At 40.5% G+C, this 19,995-nt stretch overlaps 1 protein-coding gene across 1 annotated transcript in view; it reads right to left on the bottom strand.

The window, feature by feature from the left end:
• Positions 1-19,995, bottom strand: part of KATNIP (katanin interacting protein) — a 56,202-nt gene that overhangs the window by 16,908 nt on the left and 19,299 nt on the right. The window contains exons 13-18 of the mRNA XM_058849251.1: positions 17,732-17,872; positions 12,051-12,936; positions 7,094-7,822; positions 6,323-6,531; positions 2,599-2,662; positions 512-689 (exon numbers count right to left, since the gene is read on the bottom strand). Coding sequence (XP_058705234.1) covers positions 512-689; positions 2,599-2,662; positions 6,323-6,531; positions 7,094-7,822; positions 12,051-12,936; positions 17,732-17,872 — 2,207 coding nt within the window. The remainder of the gene's footprint in view (positions 1-511; positions 690-2,598; positions 2,663-6,322; positions 6,532-7,093; positions 7,823-12,050; positions 12,937-17,731; positions 17,873-19,995) is intronic.

Genomic DNA, 19,995 nt, shown 5'->3' with positions numbered 1-19,995 from the left:
GCCTACAATTTCTATACTGCTGCCATTTAGATACACAAGTTAATCTGAGGAAATATACTTGTCAATGAATAAAACTTCATTAGATTTGCCAAAAAAAAAGTGCTGCAAAGTGGCCAAAAGAATGGCACCTATTTGTGCAATTCCCCAACACATCTTCACTCTTCGCTAACATGAAAGTTTTCCTTGAAATTATCCAGAAATCCTGCATAAATATCACTCAATATGCACAGACAGATGCTAAAGAACACCCACATTTCTTCCTGGAAAGTCTTTGGCAGAAATACCAACCAGGCATGTTCTCATCTCCCAACTCAAACACCATCTTTTGGAAACATCTCATTCATGTTTCTACAACAAGCTGTTCCTGGACAGCCTGTGAATTCCAAGAATGAGCAGTGATGGGATGAAAATCATGTTCACATTAACATGTGTTAACATAACAGAAGTTTATAGAAATCTGTCATTTTTGAAAATCTGATGTAAAATGCAGCCCAAGTCTTTGGTTACTTACTTTTCTAACGTTCTGGAATCTCCTGTGTACTCTGGAAGATCATTTAAGTCTTGGGGTGAAGCAGAAATCTGTTCTGCATTGATTTTTAATGCTTGACCATCCTTTCCTATCACTTCAAGTCCTGTGAGTCCCAGGTAATGAGAGTCTCCCCAGGTCATGGTAAAGTTCAGCTGCAGGCCTACATAAAAGAATGTACATTTAATGTCTCTGTAAACTTACTGGTTTGTAGCAAGTATTATTGTACCCAATATAAACATGAGTGTAAACCCCAGTGATTAGCAGCATGGATATTTTTGTATAGATTAAATAACTTTATATGCTGGAATCAGATATTTCCTGCTCTGTTTGTCCACCTCCACATAACAGCAGCTTTTTTATCTGTGTCAGAGCTCTGTAATGTGCTACCAACACCTTGTTCACTTGAGATTACACAAGTGCTGATCAAGCACGTTCCCAAGTGCCTCATTACTGGGACTGCACACTGACAGCCAGCCACTGACACTGATTTAAGCAGTTCCATGACAGATTTTGTGATCATGCAGACATGGAGAAGACCCATTAGTCTGAAGTCTATCCATCATCTTTCACCAGCTAAGTGACTGTATAGATTCACATAAATCCAGCCTCTCAGAAATCCATACATTTTTAGAGAACACCTACACACGCTTAAAGCAAAGAAAAAATTTGGTTTACGAATGTTTTTAAGTTATTTGCTTCACATCCGAACTGGACACATGGAAGTATTTTCATGGGACAGCATCAGTGAAAAGCAGAAATATTGATTAGGCTGTATCTCCAGAAAATAAACAGGAAAGAAAAGCTGGATGCACAAAAGGCTGAATGTGAATATCCTGTTCCACCTGTCTTATGCCTTACTGAAAAGATAGAAATAGCATTTACAGATATAACAAGTAAAATTCCAATCTGATCAGGTTCCATAAAAATCCATCTTGGTACATTAAAAATACCTTTCATTTCACACACTACAGAAAACCCACAAATAATCAGGTTGGGTAATATCTAAAGAAACACCAGCAGTCATGATGTCTGTAAAACAAACAAGCATTAAACCTCTTAAGCCACCCAGTGCAGCTACCCCTAAAAGCCAGAGCAAGTCTTGATACACACAGAGATTCACTTGGGTGTAAGATCTCATCAGCATTTGCAGGGACACAAAGAAATAAACAGCTCTGTCAGCTGACAAATCTGCAGCTCTGGCTACACTGCCAGCAGATACTACTGCCAAGGCCAGTGCTGAGACTAAAGCTGCTCAGGGTACAGGCAGGCAGGAGTTCTCAGGAGAATCACTCTGGTCTCCAGTGGAAAGCTGCACTGGAGCAGCCATCCACACAGATTTAGTATTCCCCAGAGTTTAGGATTCCTTCACAGAATCTGAGGATGACTTAGGAAGAAGGGACCTCTGGAGGTGCCTAATCCAGTTCCAAGCTCAGAACAAGGCCAGCATCAAGGCTCTCAGGAGCTTATCCAGGGGAAGCCTTCCTCTCTCCAAGGCTGGCAGACTCCAAACCCTCCCAATACAGTGCTGGATTGTTCTCAGGGTGAAAAAAATTTCCTAACACCCTGCTGGAAATTCTTGTCAAAGGACCAGGAATGACTCCTGAAGCTTTTGGGCTACCCAGAAACTCTCTGGACAACAGCTGAAAGGCCCCAGAGAGCTGGTTTGCTACAGGATAATAAATCAGGCACTTAGGCAGGGATATAACATTCTGATCTAGCTTTACTCTAGGGTTTCTATTGTCAATCCAATCTAAAAAATTCAGTCAGTCTACATAAATACAAAGGATTGGGAGAGAATTACTGGGTAAGGGACACAGCTATTAGAAATCCCATTCAGGGACTAGACAAATGGCTAATGTTACTTTTCTGAGATTAAAAACCAACTGTTACAATATAATGTTGTAAATGCCATAGCAAACAAAGCTTCTGCCTTAAATATTCAATTACTCTTCTTTATTCTAGACCTGGCATCTGTCACAAAGTGCTGTGCAGCTCTGACAAATCAGATCCTCCTTGAAAACATGTTTGGGGGAAGGCTGGTTAAGAAAGAAGTAAATGCAAGAACTTACATTTTCCAGTAAATATTCCTGTTTCCTTTGGTATGCATTCAGAGACAGAGTTTGGCTCTTGAACCTAAAAAGAAAGTCAACAGGTGCAAGGAACAGGTTCAGTATTACACTGACATTGACTGCTTATAAAGTCTGATATTTGTACCTGTTTCTTTTAGTATATCAATCTCCCCTCTGCCTCCCCACCCAGGCTGTCCTGCAAACAATGGAAAACATGACCCAAAATGTAGAGTATCAGGTGGGTTCTTAGAAAGCCTAGACTATTAGGGCAGGTTTATTGCATAGTGCATATAGAAATGTGAAATGGGAGACTCCATAGTGTGAGCTACCTCTTCTGAAAGAGGCTGAAATCCTTAAATCACACTTATTTCCTTGCAAACTGCCATCAGCAAGTGATAATATGCTGTATTTGCAATATGTTGCAAATCTGTTGCAGAGACAAGGAGTCTGGAAGGAAGTCAAGACCACAGAGTGCCACCACAATTTCTTCTCAGGAATTAAGAGGCAGAACAAACAAGCAAACTTGTCCAAAACCTTGTGCTTGTGCTCTGGCAATACTAATTAAAAATTGCCTATGCTATTCAGAAAACTGAAGAAACAGATGACAAAATCTGCTGATCACACTGGGCCAATTAGAGTAGTAAAGACAAAAATGGCAAAGGATTGCAGATAGAATTCACTTCACTGAGTGTGATAAAATGGCAAATCCTGTTCTCTGTGGACAAATGTAAAAATGTTACACAGAGAAAACAATCCTAATTTCACATATACCAGTATTGGCTCCAAAATAAATAATAGTAGATTAGAATGAAATCCTAGCATTTTTCTAAGTAGCTCTATAAAAACACCAGCTCAATCCTCATTAGTAGTCAAAAGGCCAAACAGGAAATTAGAAGTCCAGACTCCTACTCTTTAATTCATCATTAGAAATAAACCTCCTGTCATCCACAATACATCAAATGGATCTACACTGTGCCTAAGAAAAATAAATAAAGACTTGTCAACACTTGTCTCCTACAGTTCCATTAGATCCCTGCAATTTAACCACTGATCCCCAGGATCTCATGTGTTCCCAGACTGCAATATCCTTCACGTGGCAGCAAATGTCCCTGGGGCAGTCAAGGTAATTCAGGTGAGACTGAACAAGAAATGGGCTCTGAAATAAAACCACAGAATCTAAACCATGGAAAATCCCTCCCACTGGGGTACCTCTCTCACAAACCACTTCTGTTCCTCAGAACTATTCTAAAACACCAGTCTGGGAATTAAAATTTGCAACTTTATTTAAAATCAAAACCCATAGACACAATAAAAGGCACTGCGTTTACTGACCGCAAAACAATGCTCTTCCTAGCAGACCAGAAACCATTTGTGCCAAGGCACCTTATCACCTCTTTTCTCCCTTTCTTATCTACTCAGATCCCTTCCTGATGATTCCGTTCCACTGATGCCCAATATATTTTCTTTCAGATATGGTCTCATTTTCTATTATTTTAACTACTTCTGCTAGTAGGCATTGTCCTACCTGTGTTCTTAGATTCTTACAGCTAAAACAAAACACCACCATAATACAGGAGTTATTGGAAAAGCAATAAAAAGTAGGAAGTATTACCAATAAAAAGTAGAAAGTATTACCATGGTCTTAACACCTGACCACATTGTCCAACACCTTCCCTGGGAGGAATAACTAAAGTAGGAGCAACCATTCTGGAAAAGATTTAGAATGCTAACACAGGGGTATAAATCTCTTGAGTGGCTTGAGGAAGGGAGTGGGGAAGAATTGTTTTGTTTCTTCCAACACAAAACCTAGAGAACATTAAATGAAACTAGCAACAAACAGAAGGAGGTTCTTTGTGCCGTGCAGGTTCAGCTGGGAAACTTGCCACGGAGCACTGTAAATTTTACAAGTGCACGTGGGTTCAAAAAGCTGGTGGATGAATTAATGCAATAAAAATCTGAGGCAGGATATTAAACACAGAGGTTAAGTGAAAAAAATCCTTGTGAGACACATTTCTAGGGGCTGAATGTTGTTCAGAGCAACACCACTCTGTGTTTGTGCTGTTCTTTCATTCTCTCTAAGCAGCCACCACTGGCCCCAGAGTTGAATCAAGGGCAGTAGCCACAGTCTGATCTGCTATAAAATAAACATGTTGAGGACTCCTGAATTCAGAGTGGACAGAGAGATGGCCATGGATAACACTGACAGAAAAGTAAGCCACTTCTGTACAAGCTTTTGGGGAGTTTTTAGTAAAACACACCATTTCATCTACTGAACAAGGAATAAAGGGGAATGATCAACAGCAGGGACTGCTCAAACTGGTCAATACTGGTCTGACAATGTTAGGCTGGGGAAGACAAATTGTGCACTGGATCTGTATCATTCTGGTAGCATAAACATCCCCCTACAGAAATCCTGATGGTACCAGTAAATACACAGTGACAGGGAGATCAATGGCTCAGTCACAACAGCTTTTGTTGTTCCACCGCTGATACAGCAGTTTCACAGTCAGAACAGGGGTGTGAAGGGCATCAGAGCTGAACAGCAAAATGAAAAGCAGAGCCTGTATCTGAGCAAGGACCAGACAGTCCAGGGTCAAGCTTCTGCCACGGAAGAGGTCCTGGTGAATGCTCACAATAAACATGTGAACAGGAAAAGAAAGCTTGTCTTCATGAAATCGTGCACTGCACAAGGTTCTGAGCAGTTTCAGATACTGCAAGCAAAGATGAGATCAAAATTACTGCAGAAGTCCAAAGGTTAAAGCCACTGACTTGTGGTCTTAACAGTGAGATCAAATTTGAATGCCATTGGATCTCCTCCTGTCTTGTAAGCCACAAGAAAAAGAGGTGGAGACAGAAGGGGAAGGTTTGGCAACCACACAAGGCTCATTAGGAACCACATATCCCTGGGAAGATTTTGGCTGGAGCAGCTGGAATTTGGATTGATTCAGGTTTGGATCTCCTGACAGACTCACAAGTAAGAGTGTGAACCCTAGAAAAAGACAACCACGCTGATGCAACAGAGGGTGCTCAGGAAGATCCTGAGAAAGTAGAAAATTTTAAGGAAAACAGGGCAAAGACTGTCACACATCATTTTGAGAAAATCCTGTGGGATCTTTGCTCAGACACTGGACTGCTGGGCTGGAATGGCATAAGGCAAGAGCTCGAGTGCTTGGAAATACAGCCTTTCTCCAAGGAGTGGAATACCTCCTGCATGGAATAAAAAAAAGGTGTTTTTATGCTGCAGAATGCACCCAAACCTGTGACAATGCTAGTCAAAGAAAGAAAAAGTGGGAAAATAAGGGAAGGGTTGAGAGGAAGAGACATCCCTAATTTGCGGAGGAAGAAATCAGCAATATGAAAAATATGATAAAACCTTTGCTTTGGAGTGCCAGGGAGCACAGCTACTCATGATAGGAGCAACTGCATGGGAAAAATCACTCACAGGGCTGAAACCTTCAGGAGTACCCAAATCATAAAGAACTCCCCCTAGTCTCTGTCCAAGTGAAGAAGTAGGCTTATTAATTAATCAGGGAAACCAACATTTGGAGGACCTTTAGGGCTTTAAAAAAAATAGCATAAATTATTGATCTGGTGAAAAAAAAACTTTCAAATAGTCATAATTGCATTAGTTCTTCTGTGGTTTTATTCCAGCCTGGAAATGTGTCCATTACTTCCATGTTTCAAACAGACATTTATAGAGAGTTTTGAACATAGAGGCCCCCACCTGTTGATCCTCTGTTCTCAACCCTGCTTGTGTAAAAGGTCTCTCATCTCCCTCCCTGTCTGCAGTTGTTGGCCTCTTCAGCTCTTCCTCATATCTCAGGGAGCTGGAATCTCCCATTTCTCCATCATATGTCTCATCATAGCAGTAAATGGCTTCAAGAATATCATCATCAGTAGTGAACAATATGGTATCCCCAAAGTGCTCTGGAGCTGAAGGCAACACACAGAATTAAATGGAGAAATAATGCAAAAGGAACGTAAAGAATGAGAAAAATTATTTTTGGTCCTTCTTTGCATTTATTTTGCATCAGTGTTTAAAGATAATATGTGGCAAATTGATACTGGCTATGCCTATAATTAGTGTTTCACTCTCAAATTTATACTGCACAGTAGAAAAAAACCAGAGAATTCAGTCAGATTTCAAATACATATAAAAGAAAATGGGGAAAAAAAGCTTCTGAATCACCTTTTCCAAAAGACCATGCATGTGAAAACAAGCAAAAAGCTGCAAGTTTGAAATTTCTATCTGATGTGATTGAAACACAGACTTGTTGCTAAGACATAGTTAAAAATGGAGATTAGCTCTGTATGCTGCTAAAATCCCCAGTATCAGTGAAGAATGCATTAATGGGCTTTGCATTATGGTTTTAAATCTAACACCAGACAAAGTGCCAGCTTGCTTTGAAGTGAAAAGTGATAACAAACAAGCTAAATGTATTTTGTTTGTACTGTACTGCTGTTTCCACAAGCAAAATAAGAAATGATAGCCTACCTCCAGACAAGGTTCCTGAGGCTTTGGCAATCTCTCCTTTAAAGATGCACTGCTCATCCAACTCCATGATAATGTCTTTCACACCTCGGAAGGAGTGGATGCGGGATTTATTGTAATTCCAGATCCTAATCATCGCTACCTGACAGGAATTCACAAAGTCAATAAAGATGAAGTGAGGTTTTCCAGGGGTGAATGGTGCCAGCCAGAGGTGCATATCATCCTGGGTCCGATTCACCCCATCTATCAGGTTGCTTACTATCCTGGGATCATTTCCATAAGCTGGTAAAATATTTATGTCAGAGGGTTCAGCTGTTATTTTTGCAATCTGAACAGGCTCTCCTTTAGAACTGAAAACTTCAATTCCATTAAGACCAACATAATGTCTGTCTCCCCACGTTGTTCGGATGTCTATCACCAAGTGCTGCCCACAAGGTAAAACAGGGATTTTGAAATCACTTCCATCCTGTATGTCCACAGAATTTTCTTCCTCTTGCCTCTTTGGTAGTGTTTGCAGTCCCTCTTTTCTCTGATAATCTCCAGGCCGGTTGATTTTCTGTTGATGGAGAAACTCATCAAAGATATCCCCTTGAAAATCCATGTTCGAGATCCGGCCACGGTGGGAATAATTAAATTTCACCAAGGAGTTCCAGGACTCCTGCAGAGTGTGCTCTTGCTCACTGCACCACTTCATTCTAGAGGTTGCTATGTCCTTGATGGGAAAGCCTTCATCTGAAAACAACATTACAAAGGTATTTAATGTACAAACAGGACTGGGAGCAAACCATTCCAACACTGACTTTGCAGAATGATGCCGAGTCCCTCACTGTGAAATTCTCTGACAACAGCATTTTTACTTTGCCTCTTTACCATGAAGGCCACATGTCCCAGTTTCCCTTCCCCACTTAGATACAATGAACAAAATCACTTTTACCTGGGGAGGGGCAGAACTTCTGCCATGGTACAAACTGCAACTAAGTTTGAGGCTATAAATTCTTGCCTCAGCCCTTAAAGAAATTGGGATTTTTGCCCAGTGATACTTATTCTGTGGCTGTCACAAGAGTTTAAATCATCCCTCTGCATTTCTGCAGGTCTTTCATACGGCTGGAAATGGCTGAACTGGTTAATGTAAAGCATTACAGAGAAAAGCTGGTTCTTCCTCTCAAAATGAGCCACAGGTATATAAAGAAAAGTGGTGGGAAAAGGAGTAGGTTCAGCAGACAGGGAGGATGAGGTGAGCATTGCATTCTAGGCAGGTAATGTCCAAATATTTTTCCCACTTTTCAGCAATTGTGAGGTGTAGAAGGAGGATAATGACAAGATATCCAATGGGAATGCAGTGAGGACATCAGAGGGGCACAGTGGGAGCAATGCATGTTCTCCTCATGGCTGCACTGGGGAACTGCTTCATTTCCATCCCAAAACAATTAAGAACAGATAATAACCAAGATTTTCAATAAAGCAGTCACTCAAGCATTTTCTTCAAATAAATGAAGAAAAGGAAGTGGAGTACTAAACAATTACGGACCCGTGAGCCAGATTTTACTTCTGTACAGTGTCCTTGGGTGGGTACTAAAACAAATGGTTATCAAGAATAAATGCCAATTGCTGTGAAATGTAAAATAAAGTTTTCCCAAAAGATTGCTCAAGTCTTTTAACTGTGTTTTTGGAAATACTGGAAAGAGGCAATGTTCCTAATCTATCCATGGCAAATAATCATTTACAGTGGGGACACGTGAGATAAAATTAAGAATTTTAAAGCAGATGGGAAACTACCTGGAAAAGGGTTGTCCTCCAGAATGAAAGGCTGGAGACCAACCTGGCCATTCCTTACACCACAAGGAAAATGCAGACATGAAGGCAAGGTTCATATTTCAGAGAACATCAGACATTTATAAGTCACTTTCTTGCTCACATCACTATCAGTACAGATACCCAAGAGGTGGGTGATCCCCAAAAATACATCCCAGAGCCTCACAATTCACCTGGACAAGGTACTGTACATATATTTACCCCTTGAAAATGTCAAATCTTAAAAATTTTGGGATGAGAGTACTTAACAACCATTGACCATCCTTGTTTGGGAAGATTTTTCCCTTTTCTTTTCAAACATGAAGTATTTCCAAAGTCTAGAGGTTACAATTCTGAAGCCCCTCTAGGGCAGTGCAATGGGAAGTTAAGAGGTTTATGAACTACTTTAAGGAGTGTAACACAAGTGGAGCTCTGAAAGGAAAGCAGAAGTGGCCCAAAAGCAGAATGGCTGCAGGCTTACAGGGTGTGGCTTTTTTAAGACTCTAAAATGTATTATTTATTAATGACACCCCAAACATCCAAGTCCTCTGTGGGCTCAGGAGAATCTTGAACCACCAATTCAGCTTCTGATGGCAACACACACCACACAATTCCTCTCAAAACTTTAGCAGACTACATTTTGGAGCAAGACTACATAGAAAAAACCACCTTTCTTCTCCCTCTGTTGTGTTAATATCTTTTTTTACTCCCTGCAGTTATAAACAGCAATCATATTTCCGTGCTGCAATCACATGCTTCATTTCCCAAATCATTCTAAAAGCTCTCCTCTGTATCTGTTCCACTTGGTAATCAGCTTTCCTGAAAATGGATGATCAGAGCTGCAGCTTTCCAACCGAGGTCTCACAAGTGCCTGTGTTGAGATATTGAGGTTTCCCAAGTACCCAAAATGCTTCTGCTGCTCCATCCTGGGAGTGCACTGCTCCAATCACTGCTCACACCAGCATTTCAGTCAATCTGCTATCAGCTACTCAACCGTGATTCTTCTCTTCCTCAGTCATTTGCAATTGATGATTACTCAGCTTACAACTTAATTTTTGGTTATTAGTCCCCAGATGAGCCTGCAAGCATTCTACTGAATTGCATTCCATTGCTCCAGTCCTCAAGTTCATCGTTCTGTGTGGTTCTTCAATCTCCTTAACTCATAATAAACCAAATTATATGGCATTTGCAAATTTTATCAGCGTACTCCCACCATTTCCTTGGCACATTAAACTGGTTATCAAAGAAAAATTGATGTTTTTATAGCAACATTAACTCGAGACAAGCCTGTACGTGCTGTTACTAATTCCTGTTGTTCTTGTGAACCATTTAGTGACCAAAGCCATGCTGTGACATCCACAGGAGCCTCTGAGCCTTCCCTTTGTCCCACCCTCCACTGGGAACTGTCCTTCTCCCAGCCCCAGGCCAATTAAAATCCAGCACTCTCAGGGAAACACTTAAAAGGTTTCCCTGTTGTTAAAGCTCTCTCAGCTCCACTTTGAAGATGGTTTTAGCCTGCACACACAGCAGAGAGAACAAAAGCTGCTGGGTGGCTGCAATTTCCCAGGGACTAAAACACATCAGGAGCTTCAAGCGCCACAGGACAACCAGCTCTGAACAAAATCAGAGGGCATTACATTGAAAAATTATAACCCTCATCTTATAGTTTACATTGAAGTTCCTAATTTATCTCCATTTTCACAACTGAACAGAACATCCCAAGGTGGGATTTATTTACAGCTTTCAGCATGTGAAGGTTTTAATGTAACAGATACTGTAAAATGTGTGAAACAGTAAATGGGCTGCAGGGAGTGGGGTGGGTGAAGGACAGGTGGCATCTATTCCAAACTTTGCTGTTCTTCTCTTCTTCGAGGTACAACTTCAGACACACTGATGAAATTGCTGTTTTCTCCACAGAAGGTCAGACAAGGAAAAATTCAGACATTCTAAGTTTAGAAAGAACCATTTTCCTCACCTTGGTCTGAAAAAATCCCTGCAGTACCTGCAGTACAATTTGAACTGGCACTTCTTCATTTAGGTATATTTTCTGTCCCTTTTCACCCTTACTTTCATGCAAACACCCAAATTCAGTATACATTAAGATACATATTCATGTAATTTTTTTCTGATGTTCAATCATCCCCAAAATTTCAATTTGTAGTTTTGTAACATCTTATTCCAATTCTCTGGGTCTTCTTGTCCTTGTTGTATTAAACTGTTCATTTGAGACAAGATACTGAACGCTGAAGAATTACAGAATGCCAAGGAAGGGGCATGAAGGGTCCAAAAAACAGGAGTCAGAGTGACATAGCTTGAAACTGAAAAAGGAAGACAAAAATATATCCCAAGCAATGGTGTGTTGGGTGAAAAAGAGACAAAGTAGAACTTGTGGGTAAGAAATTCTACTTTTCTGTTATTTACACTTGTTAAAGACAAAAATATTATCTCATGCCCTGAAAATCTCATAGCCATGGACAGCCAGATGTTGGGATAAAGGAGAACTTGTTGCACAAGTCTCCTACTGCTCCCTGGGGACACACTGCTGGATCCTGCCACAGGATCCTCCACCTCCAAAAGGAAGTTTGGCGAAGGAAAACAAGGATAATCAACAGCACAGAGCAGACAACAGCTAAATTTATTTATATTATTTATTTATAAATAAGATGTCTGAGGGAGAGGTTTGTAAAGTTATGAGCAGAGAAGAAAAATAAGGGTAGTTTTCCATTCACTCTGAAGAAATATATTGAGCATCTATTCTCACTGAGAAAAACACAAAGCTACTACACAAATAAGCTCTGCAAATTTGGGATGCAATCTTCTTTATCTTTCTGCAGATTTTAATTGATATTAGCAAACATTTGCTGTCTGCAGGACTGTCAAATTTTAGAACATAATTTACTGAAATTTAGTCTTCCAGCTGCTCCAAATAAATTAAAAGCCCCTAAATCAGAATGTAAATTTTCCTAAAGAGTGTTTCATATCAGGCGTAAGACCAGGAGAGAGATTGAGTATTCTCATGAGGAAAATATCACAAACAGCCAAACTAATATGCCCTGTCTAAACTTCCAGGAATCTCAAGAGGTCCCTCCCCACCTAAAATGAGTTTCTGCTTCTGCAAAATGGAGAACATGTCAGCACTTGTACTAAGGTTGCTATTGTGTCTTCTTACCTTTGAGAGCAGAATCATCTTCTCCAAGATTTGTAGAGTTTAATCCTGGCTTTTTACCACACATGACACTTCTCCTTCCACTCACAGGGTTCTGTAAACTGCAGCAGTTTTTGTTGGAAAGGTGGTCAAAAATGTCCAAGTCCTCATCAGCATCCTTTCTGGTCAGTGTTTGTGATCTCCCATCTCCAGTTGCATTTCTACTATTGGGTCCTGCCAGTTCATGCCTCTGACATTTGACATCCTCGTTTATCAGATTTGAGAAGTTTTTCTTTGTTTCATCTGGCTGTGTTTGAAATCTTGAGTTGAAATTCTGTTCTGTAGCAAGCCATGAAGGCTTCTGCCTACTGGGAGTAACTTGATTATTCTGTGCTACCTGGGAAGATGATTGTAACCAAGAAGGAATTGCACCTGCAGAATTAGTCAGTTTTCTTCCTGTTAACTTTTCCATTTGCTCACTCAAACAAAGTTCATCATCAGACTGAACGTGCTCTGCTGCTGCCTCCTCTTTGGCATCTTTTATACAAACTTGAGATGGGAACACTTTAAGATCATCCTCTAACTGAGACAAATTTTTCTTTGTAAAGCTGATTGAATTCATCTTAGGCTCAAGAAGATTTTCTTCTGGCAGAGCTTTCCAGTTCACTGAAGCACTGTTTGATTCTGAGCATTTAAAATGTCGGTCTGTTTTCTTGTCTGGGCCTGCAGGTGCATTTCCTTCTTTCCTCTCAGCTGAGGGAGATGCTGAGATATCTTGCTTGTGATCTGTAAGGTCAATTGTAGTGTTCTGGTCAGCAAGGAAATCTCCAGAGCCTCTCTCTAATTCACCATCAAATACAAGGTTCTCATCAACATACAGCTTCACCTTCTTTGCTCCAACATCCAGGTCCTACCAAAATAAAGGTATGAAGATTTCAATCAAGCTTTCAAGCATTAGATATCACAGCTCTGGGACTCTGACACTTGAAACAATCAATAGACGGATGAAAACAATTAAACCCTGTGTCAGTACATGCTTTTGACTGCTTTTTAATCTAAAGTTGAAACTACTAAAAAATACTGTGGAATATATAAGATTTTTTTTTTAAAGTACTGAAAACCCTGCTAGACACTGCTATGAACCACTTTGTCTGACAAGGTTTGATTATTTAGAAAAGCTTGAGGGGAAAAAGCCTAGATTAAGTACAATTATATTTGATCGGGATATAAATTCCAGAGGCACATTTTGCTTCAGGAGCTCTGAGATTCACCACTTTCACGACATGTTCCACAGCCAACAACCACCCAGATCAAAGCCACCAGAGTTAAAAAGATTTACAGAGAGTCACAGAAATGCAGAGCTAGAAAGTACAGTGAGGAAAAAAAATCATCCAGTCCATCTCTTTCCACTGAAGAATGTAAAATAATGTACAGCACTGTGAAGAAATCTAGTTTTAACAGTTTTCAACTAATCTGCCTAGATAGCCTATTCCAACACTTAACTAGCCTTTTAAACAGCAGACCTTTATCTCAGACACAATTCTGCCACTCACAACTTTATCTCTATGTTCTCCTTCTCTGCGGCACTCACCAATACCTGCTTTTTTTTTATTCCATTGAAGTTAGAACTAATGTTCTTTCTATTCTCCTCACCATTTCAATATAACCTTTTCTCCCTCTTGACAAAAATACCATTATCTTCAAAGAAAATATAGAAGATGAGACACAATCCATCTCCTTTCTGTTCTCTAACTTGTCCATCTCATGGAGTCTTTCAGAGACTCTCTGTTCTTTCTTTTTGTGAAAACTAAGAAGCTTTTTGTGAAAGTAAGAAGTTTCAGTTTCATCCCTCTTTCTCATCTCCAGCCTGTCAGTTCTCCTTGAAAACTGAATTAAATTTTCCTCTGCTCCCAGACTAAACCAGTCACTCCTTCCCTTCCAAGCACAAAAGTCTCTGGTTCTTCACTCCTGAACACACTGTTTAAGCCTTACAAGTTTTCATCGCTTCCATCCTTTTGCCTTCCCAACAATAACATCTCTGAGACCAAAAAATGCAATATGGACCTAGCCAGAGGAAAAGCAGAAGATGCAGGCATGACAAGAAAGCTCCAGGTGAGGGAGGGGAACGGGTGAAGGAATGCAGGACACATTCCTGATAGGAAAAAGATAACTTTCACTGAGTTCCCAGTGAACAGCTGTAAACCCAGTTTAATTGGCCATTATGGCCTGGCTGCCTGTGGAACTCCTGTAGGATCATCCAGTGCTGTATTTCTGTGCTGATGCAGTCAGCCATAAAACAGGATATTTCTTCACCTTGAATGAGGAACACTGTGCTAGGTTGATCTAACTGGGGATCAAAACATTTCAATAATTACATAATTAAATAATTGCAATCTGTTGAAAACTACCTGCATGTCTTTGCCTGGAACTATGATGGGGAAGAGAAAGACTATCAGGATGTCCCAATAATGCTATTTTTAAAATTTCTGTATATCTAAACTGCCAATGTATATCTTAAATGCTAGAGATATTGGATATTCACAGCTGAATTTGGGATAACTGGAATATTTCTCCATAACATTCCATCTCTACTGGTGTTAGGAATACCCAGCCCTTTGTTCTGCATTTTTACCTGGAAATAGGTATAAACTGAAGAGGATCACAAAAATACAGATATACATTTGAAAAGTATTTGTCAATGTCATCTTTTTAAATTAAAATCAGCAACTTCTTAAGAACAACTTGTTTTGAAATCCCACTGCACTCACCAGCAGCAGAGGAGGTCAGGTAGACAGAGAAAACACTACAAAATGAGATAGTAGAGCTCATGCTCCCTGAAAAGGGGACAGTCAAGCCCAAAAAAGAGCCACTCACTTCAAAACTACTTTTCCAGTCAGTGGGAGACTCTCTGATGTTGTGGAATGTCTGGGATAGATATTTTAGGAAGCAGAAAAGGTGTCTGAATTGCACCAAGATGAAGCAGCCAGGTATTTCTGGGATAACAGAGAGAGCCTGGACTGGGACCGGCGTTCCAACAGCTGATAGCTCAGCAGAGCTAATGAAAATCTGCACCAAAATCCTGAGCAGACTGAGCCTCAGGCAGGAAAAATCTGAACAGATCTCAGAGACTCCAAGAACAAACATATGCAGGCACAAGACTAAGAACTGCTCTTTTTTATTCCCTCCCACCCCTCTGCTGAGTTTCCAGTTGCTTAGTGATCTGTTCTGGTGGAAAAGATTGGCAGTTCAGCTTCCCCAGCACCACTGCTCAGCTCTCCTCAAGCGTGAGGAGGCTGGAAAAATCCCTTCCTCAGGAGTAATCCCACCCTGTAAACAAACACTCCATACTTCATCCAAGGCAGGGCTTTTCCCTCCTGCAAGAGTAATTAAAAGGGCACAATGTCTCAGAACAAGCAGATAGGTATAAGCAGGGTCAGGAAGAAAAAATATTTTGTGAAAATAATTCTGGTTGCATTTGATGTTCCTTCCCAGCTTGCACCCTCAGCCCTCGCAGAGTGTCTGCTGGGATAGTGCCTCCCAAGGAGAAAATGGGGATGGTATTTCTGGTCATTTCTGTGATATTTGTGCACAAAGGACAGAGCTTAAAACCAGAGGCGCTTTTCTCAGAATTCCTCCTGGACAGAGGACCTGAAATTGCTTCTGCCTGACTTTTCAGAAAAGTGTGAAAAAGAAGCAGTAGGAAAGAAGTCAAGAACCAAAGAAAATTTTTCTACACAACTGATTGTGCTGGAAGAAAGCTGCTGCATCCTTACAGACAATGCACCCCAGGGGTAATCCAGCACTGAAAAAAACCCCAAGAGAATGGACAGGAACACAGGCACAAAAGGAACAAACACACAAGAAACCACCTGAAGAAGAGACTTATTTAACTGGAGAGCAACTAAGACCTTAAGGCATTTTGGTATTGATTCCATTCCCAGTTTTGTAAAGACATACAACAGACATTAGACTGGATCTTTGAAAAAAGTTTTAATAGCACCAAGTAACCATGCAACTTCAAGGCTGTATCATGTAGTTGCAAAATGTCTGACTGTTGCAGATAAACATGAAAAAAACTGGCTGCCATTACACTTGTTCCCTTCCTGCAGACTAAAAATCACTGCCTTTTTTGGGTGTCTCATCTGAAGTAAATAAAGACAAGATGAAGCCTGAAATCTTCCTTGTAATTCAATTAATCAATGAATCCATGACAATGATGTCATTTGACTTTTACAGCTTCCTTCAGACATATTTTTTCTCCTTCCAGACTCAAGTTCTGAAATTCAAATATACAGAAGTACTGGCCTGACTTAATTTTTGGCCTATTTTTGGAAGCAGTACTTGGACATCTCTCACTTTCATGTTTTTTGAGGGAAAGAAGGCATTTAAAATTATTCCCAAAATCCACACAGAAATCTGGCTCTGGATTTATATTAGCAGGAAGAAAATTGTTCATTCATTTTATTTTGGGGGTTTATACTTCTTAGACAAAACTTCCTCAAGACAAATTATAGAATTAGGCAGAACTGCTTTGTATTATTCCTTCATCTTAAGGATAATGAGACATTTCTTCAGCAAGGGTAAACTGCTGCATTTCCACCAAAATCCATAGGATTATAGTCCCAATGGATTTTTTACACTGCCTCATAGCAGGTTGTTAAAGAAGCAGAGCCTTGAAACAGGGACAGACATTTCTGTGTAGTTCCTGCCTTCTATTCAGTAGATTGGTAACAAATCACACCATTACCTCCAACAACAGCGGCCCTTTCGCACACTCTAATGATGATGGAACGTCCTGTAGACCACGTTTTAGTGAGAAAAGCTATTAAAATTCCAGGAAAAGAAATATAAATCATGTTGTAGTAAATTTGTTTTAAGCTGTCCCTTCCATGGCCATTTCCGTATGTATAAATTACCATATGTGCTTATATAAGAACATGGATGAGAGCAAAACCAGAGGGATAAAGCTTCTTATTTATAATCCAGGACAGCAAATCCTCTTTGATCCAGTACCTGAGATTTTTTTCTTAACGCTGCAGTGTACAAACAAGAATAATATTCATGGTGACATTCAAACACACAGACAAGAGACCATCTGCCATCTGCCATGATATGTCTCTCTTGTAACAGTAGATTACTGGTTTTATTATGAGCACACAGTAGTGGACTTTTTAATTGTCCCTGCCCAGGGAGGGGGGCTGGAACTGGATGATCTTTAAGGTCCTTCCAACCCAAACCATTTTATGATTCTCATTAAAGTGACAAACCCCAAACTGAGCAGCAGTTAGCCTGTTTATATTTATAGACACCAGGAAACACATATTTAAACACTTATTTATTTACATTGTGATTAAACAGCTGAAAGCCCTGAATATTGAGATGCACTTACCTTTGTATCTTTATTTCTTACCACAGTAAAGGATTAATGACAGGACCTGCAATCCTTTTATTAGGTCTTTAGCGATCTTTAATAGCTTTGAAAGCAAATGCTCATTGTGCCCATGAAAACATTATCACTACATTGTTAGCACTTACAATTAAGACAAAAGCAAATTTTACAGCAGACAGGGACATCTCACAGCTCCTGTTTTATTACAGGAAATTGTATCTACTTTTATTTCATGCTTTTAGAAAGAAAATCACACTGAATTTCCCTAGGCAAGGCAAGAGCAAATATACAGAGGAGTTGAGAAAAGACTACTTACACTGGGAGTTGTTGTGTTGTAATTCCAAATCTTGATCTTGGATATACCAAAGTCACGTGAGCGGGTGGGATTGCGGATAACAAAGTAAAGTTGGACGGGTGGGTGAAAAGGGCACATCCAAAGGCATCTTTCCTTGGGAAGCTAAAAACACAGATAAGCAGACTGTCACTAATGCTCCTTCTCCTCCAGCAGGGTGTTTTAATTAACTCCCCACCCCCCAGCAGAACAGGCGGCCATTAGAAAAGTAAAGGTTTCAGAAAATCTGCTACGCAAAGAGCAAAACCTCAGCCTCATTTCCCAAGAGTAAATCCCACTCTCCCGCCTGCCAGACAGCTCCCAACAACCTGGCAATGAGCTAAAGGTCAGCTGCCTGCTGTCCCAGGGAAACATCTGCACGCTCAGAGCACAGACAGAGCAAGCCCAGTTTATTTTTATCAAATTAATCAGCTTTGCTGGCACTAGGGGGGGATCACTGAGCACAATGGACATTCTACAATCGTTTTACAATTTCTTCACTTCTGGTTCATCCCCTTAGGAGGGGAATCTTACAGAATTTTACTTTGCTGCCTGCCTCTATTTTAATCAGGCTTTGCAGATAATCAGCTTCACTTACAGGTCTATTCCTCAGAGCTATACTGGACTCTACACTAGAAATTTTCTAAGATATCACAGAATTCCCAACATGAATTTTACATACAACTGGCAATCAAGAGATTTGAAATGCCAAAGAAATGCCTCATTCTTAAGAGACATCGTTAAGAATTGCTACCTCTACATGTTCAGAATGTAAGAAAAGGATATGTGGCAGCTCAGAAAGAAGGATGCTTCAGAGTCAAAATGTAGAATATTAATATATTTGATGTCCAGTGCTACCCCAAAACAGAGATGAACAAGGGCACAAAGTGGATACACATGTGGGTAACATATCAGTGATCTGAAAGCAGCTGATTAATTAGTTCCCCTTTGGATCTCAGGGACACACAGTACACAGATACACACACAGAAGATAACAGGCAGTCTTTTCCCACTCTTTTCTCTCTGAAGTGAGTCTTTCAGTTTTTCCTGAAGGCATTAACCACAGAGCTTTCCTCCAGAGTCCTTTAGCTATGTGACTAACAATGGTAAGGACAGCGCCCTGGAGCCTGCTCAGAGCCATCATGAACAGATCCACTTCTCACCATGGTCATCTCTCTCATCCAGACTCTGAGGGGTCTCTGCCCCAGAGCCTCTCAAAAAGCTTTGGGAGACTGTTTCTCCTTTTAACACCAGTTTGGAGCACAAACAGCCATGAGGGTGCCAGACAGGTTTTATCCTTTCTAGTTAAAAAGAAAGAAGCCTCTTGACATCAAACAAATGAAGGACAGCCCTCAAATCACTGTTCACCCAACTCTGGGGTCAACTTCAAAGCTGCATCATGTTTTTGAAGCCATCCTATGAACAAGAATGATTATAAAACTTTTTCCCAACTGCAAGCAATATCTAGTAAGCAGTGCATCTGCAGACCTCTCAAGCCAGGAGCTGACTCCCCAGAAATCAATAGGTTCTGGGGTGTACTGACAGCCAGAGGTGCCTTCACGGAAGGGTGGGTACCTGATTCAGCACCAAAATGACCTGTTCCTCCTTCTCACTGGTTTCTCTGTAAAACTGCACATGGTGTTCCAAAAAACCAGAGGTTTATCAGAGCCAGGCTGAGTGCTGTGTCCTGAGTGAGAGGCAGCCATGAAGATCATTTTGTTTATCAGAGGAGATAACTGACAGGGATGAGGTTACACAGCCACACAGGTGTTACAGTCCCCATGAGGTGTCAAAGATCTGACACCAGAAATTCAAGGCACTTTGACAGATCCATGCCAAAACTCAAGAGACCGTGGAGGACTCCCGTGTTTTGCGCCAAAGAGTGATGTCGTGTCTTTGCCTTCACAAGAGGTACTTGAGACTGGGGATACTGTCTTGAAGCTGAAAAATCTAACCCAAAAACTCTTTGTACCATCAGATTGAATGTGGTATGTTAAGGAGTCAGAATTACATTTGAATTACATTTAATTAAGGAGTCAGAATTACATTTGGACCAAGGAAAAAGGGGAGAGTGGAAATCTTTAGTCTTAAGATTTTGAGGGAGATTGGCACTGCTTCTAGTGGGCACTGAAGGTGTAAAAGATGGAGGCTAAAGGAGCCCTCAAGCACTGTGAGGAGGAATGACAGGTCTAAGGGTTCCCCATGGGGAAGAAATACCTTTGTTAGATATTTATCTGTCCTTGTTATTC

This window comes from Poecile atricapillus, chromosome 14, assembly GCF_030490865.1.
Source record: "Poecile atricapillus isolate bPoeAtr1 chromosome 14, bPoeAtr1.hap1, whole genome shotgun sequence".
Classification (NCBI taxonomy): domain Eukaryota; kingdom Metazoa; phylum Chordata; class Aves; order Passeriformes; family Paridae; genus Poecile; species Poecile atricapillus.
This window is presented reverse-complemented; position numbering and strand designations above follow the sequence as displayed.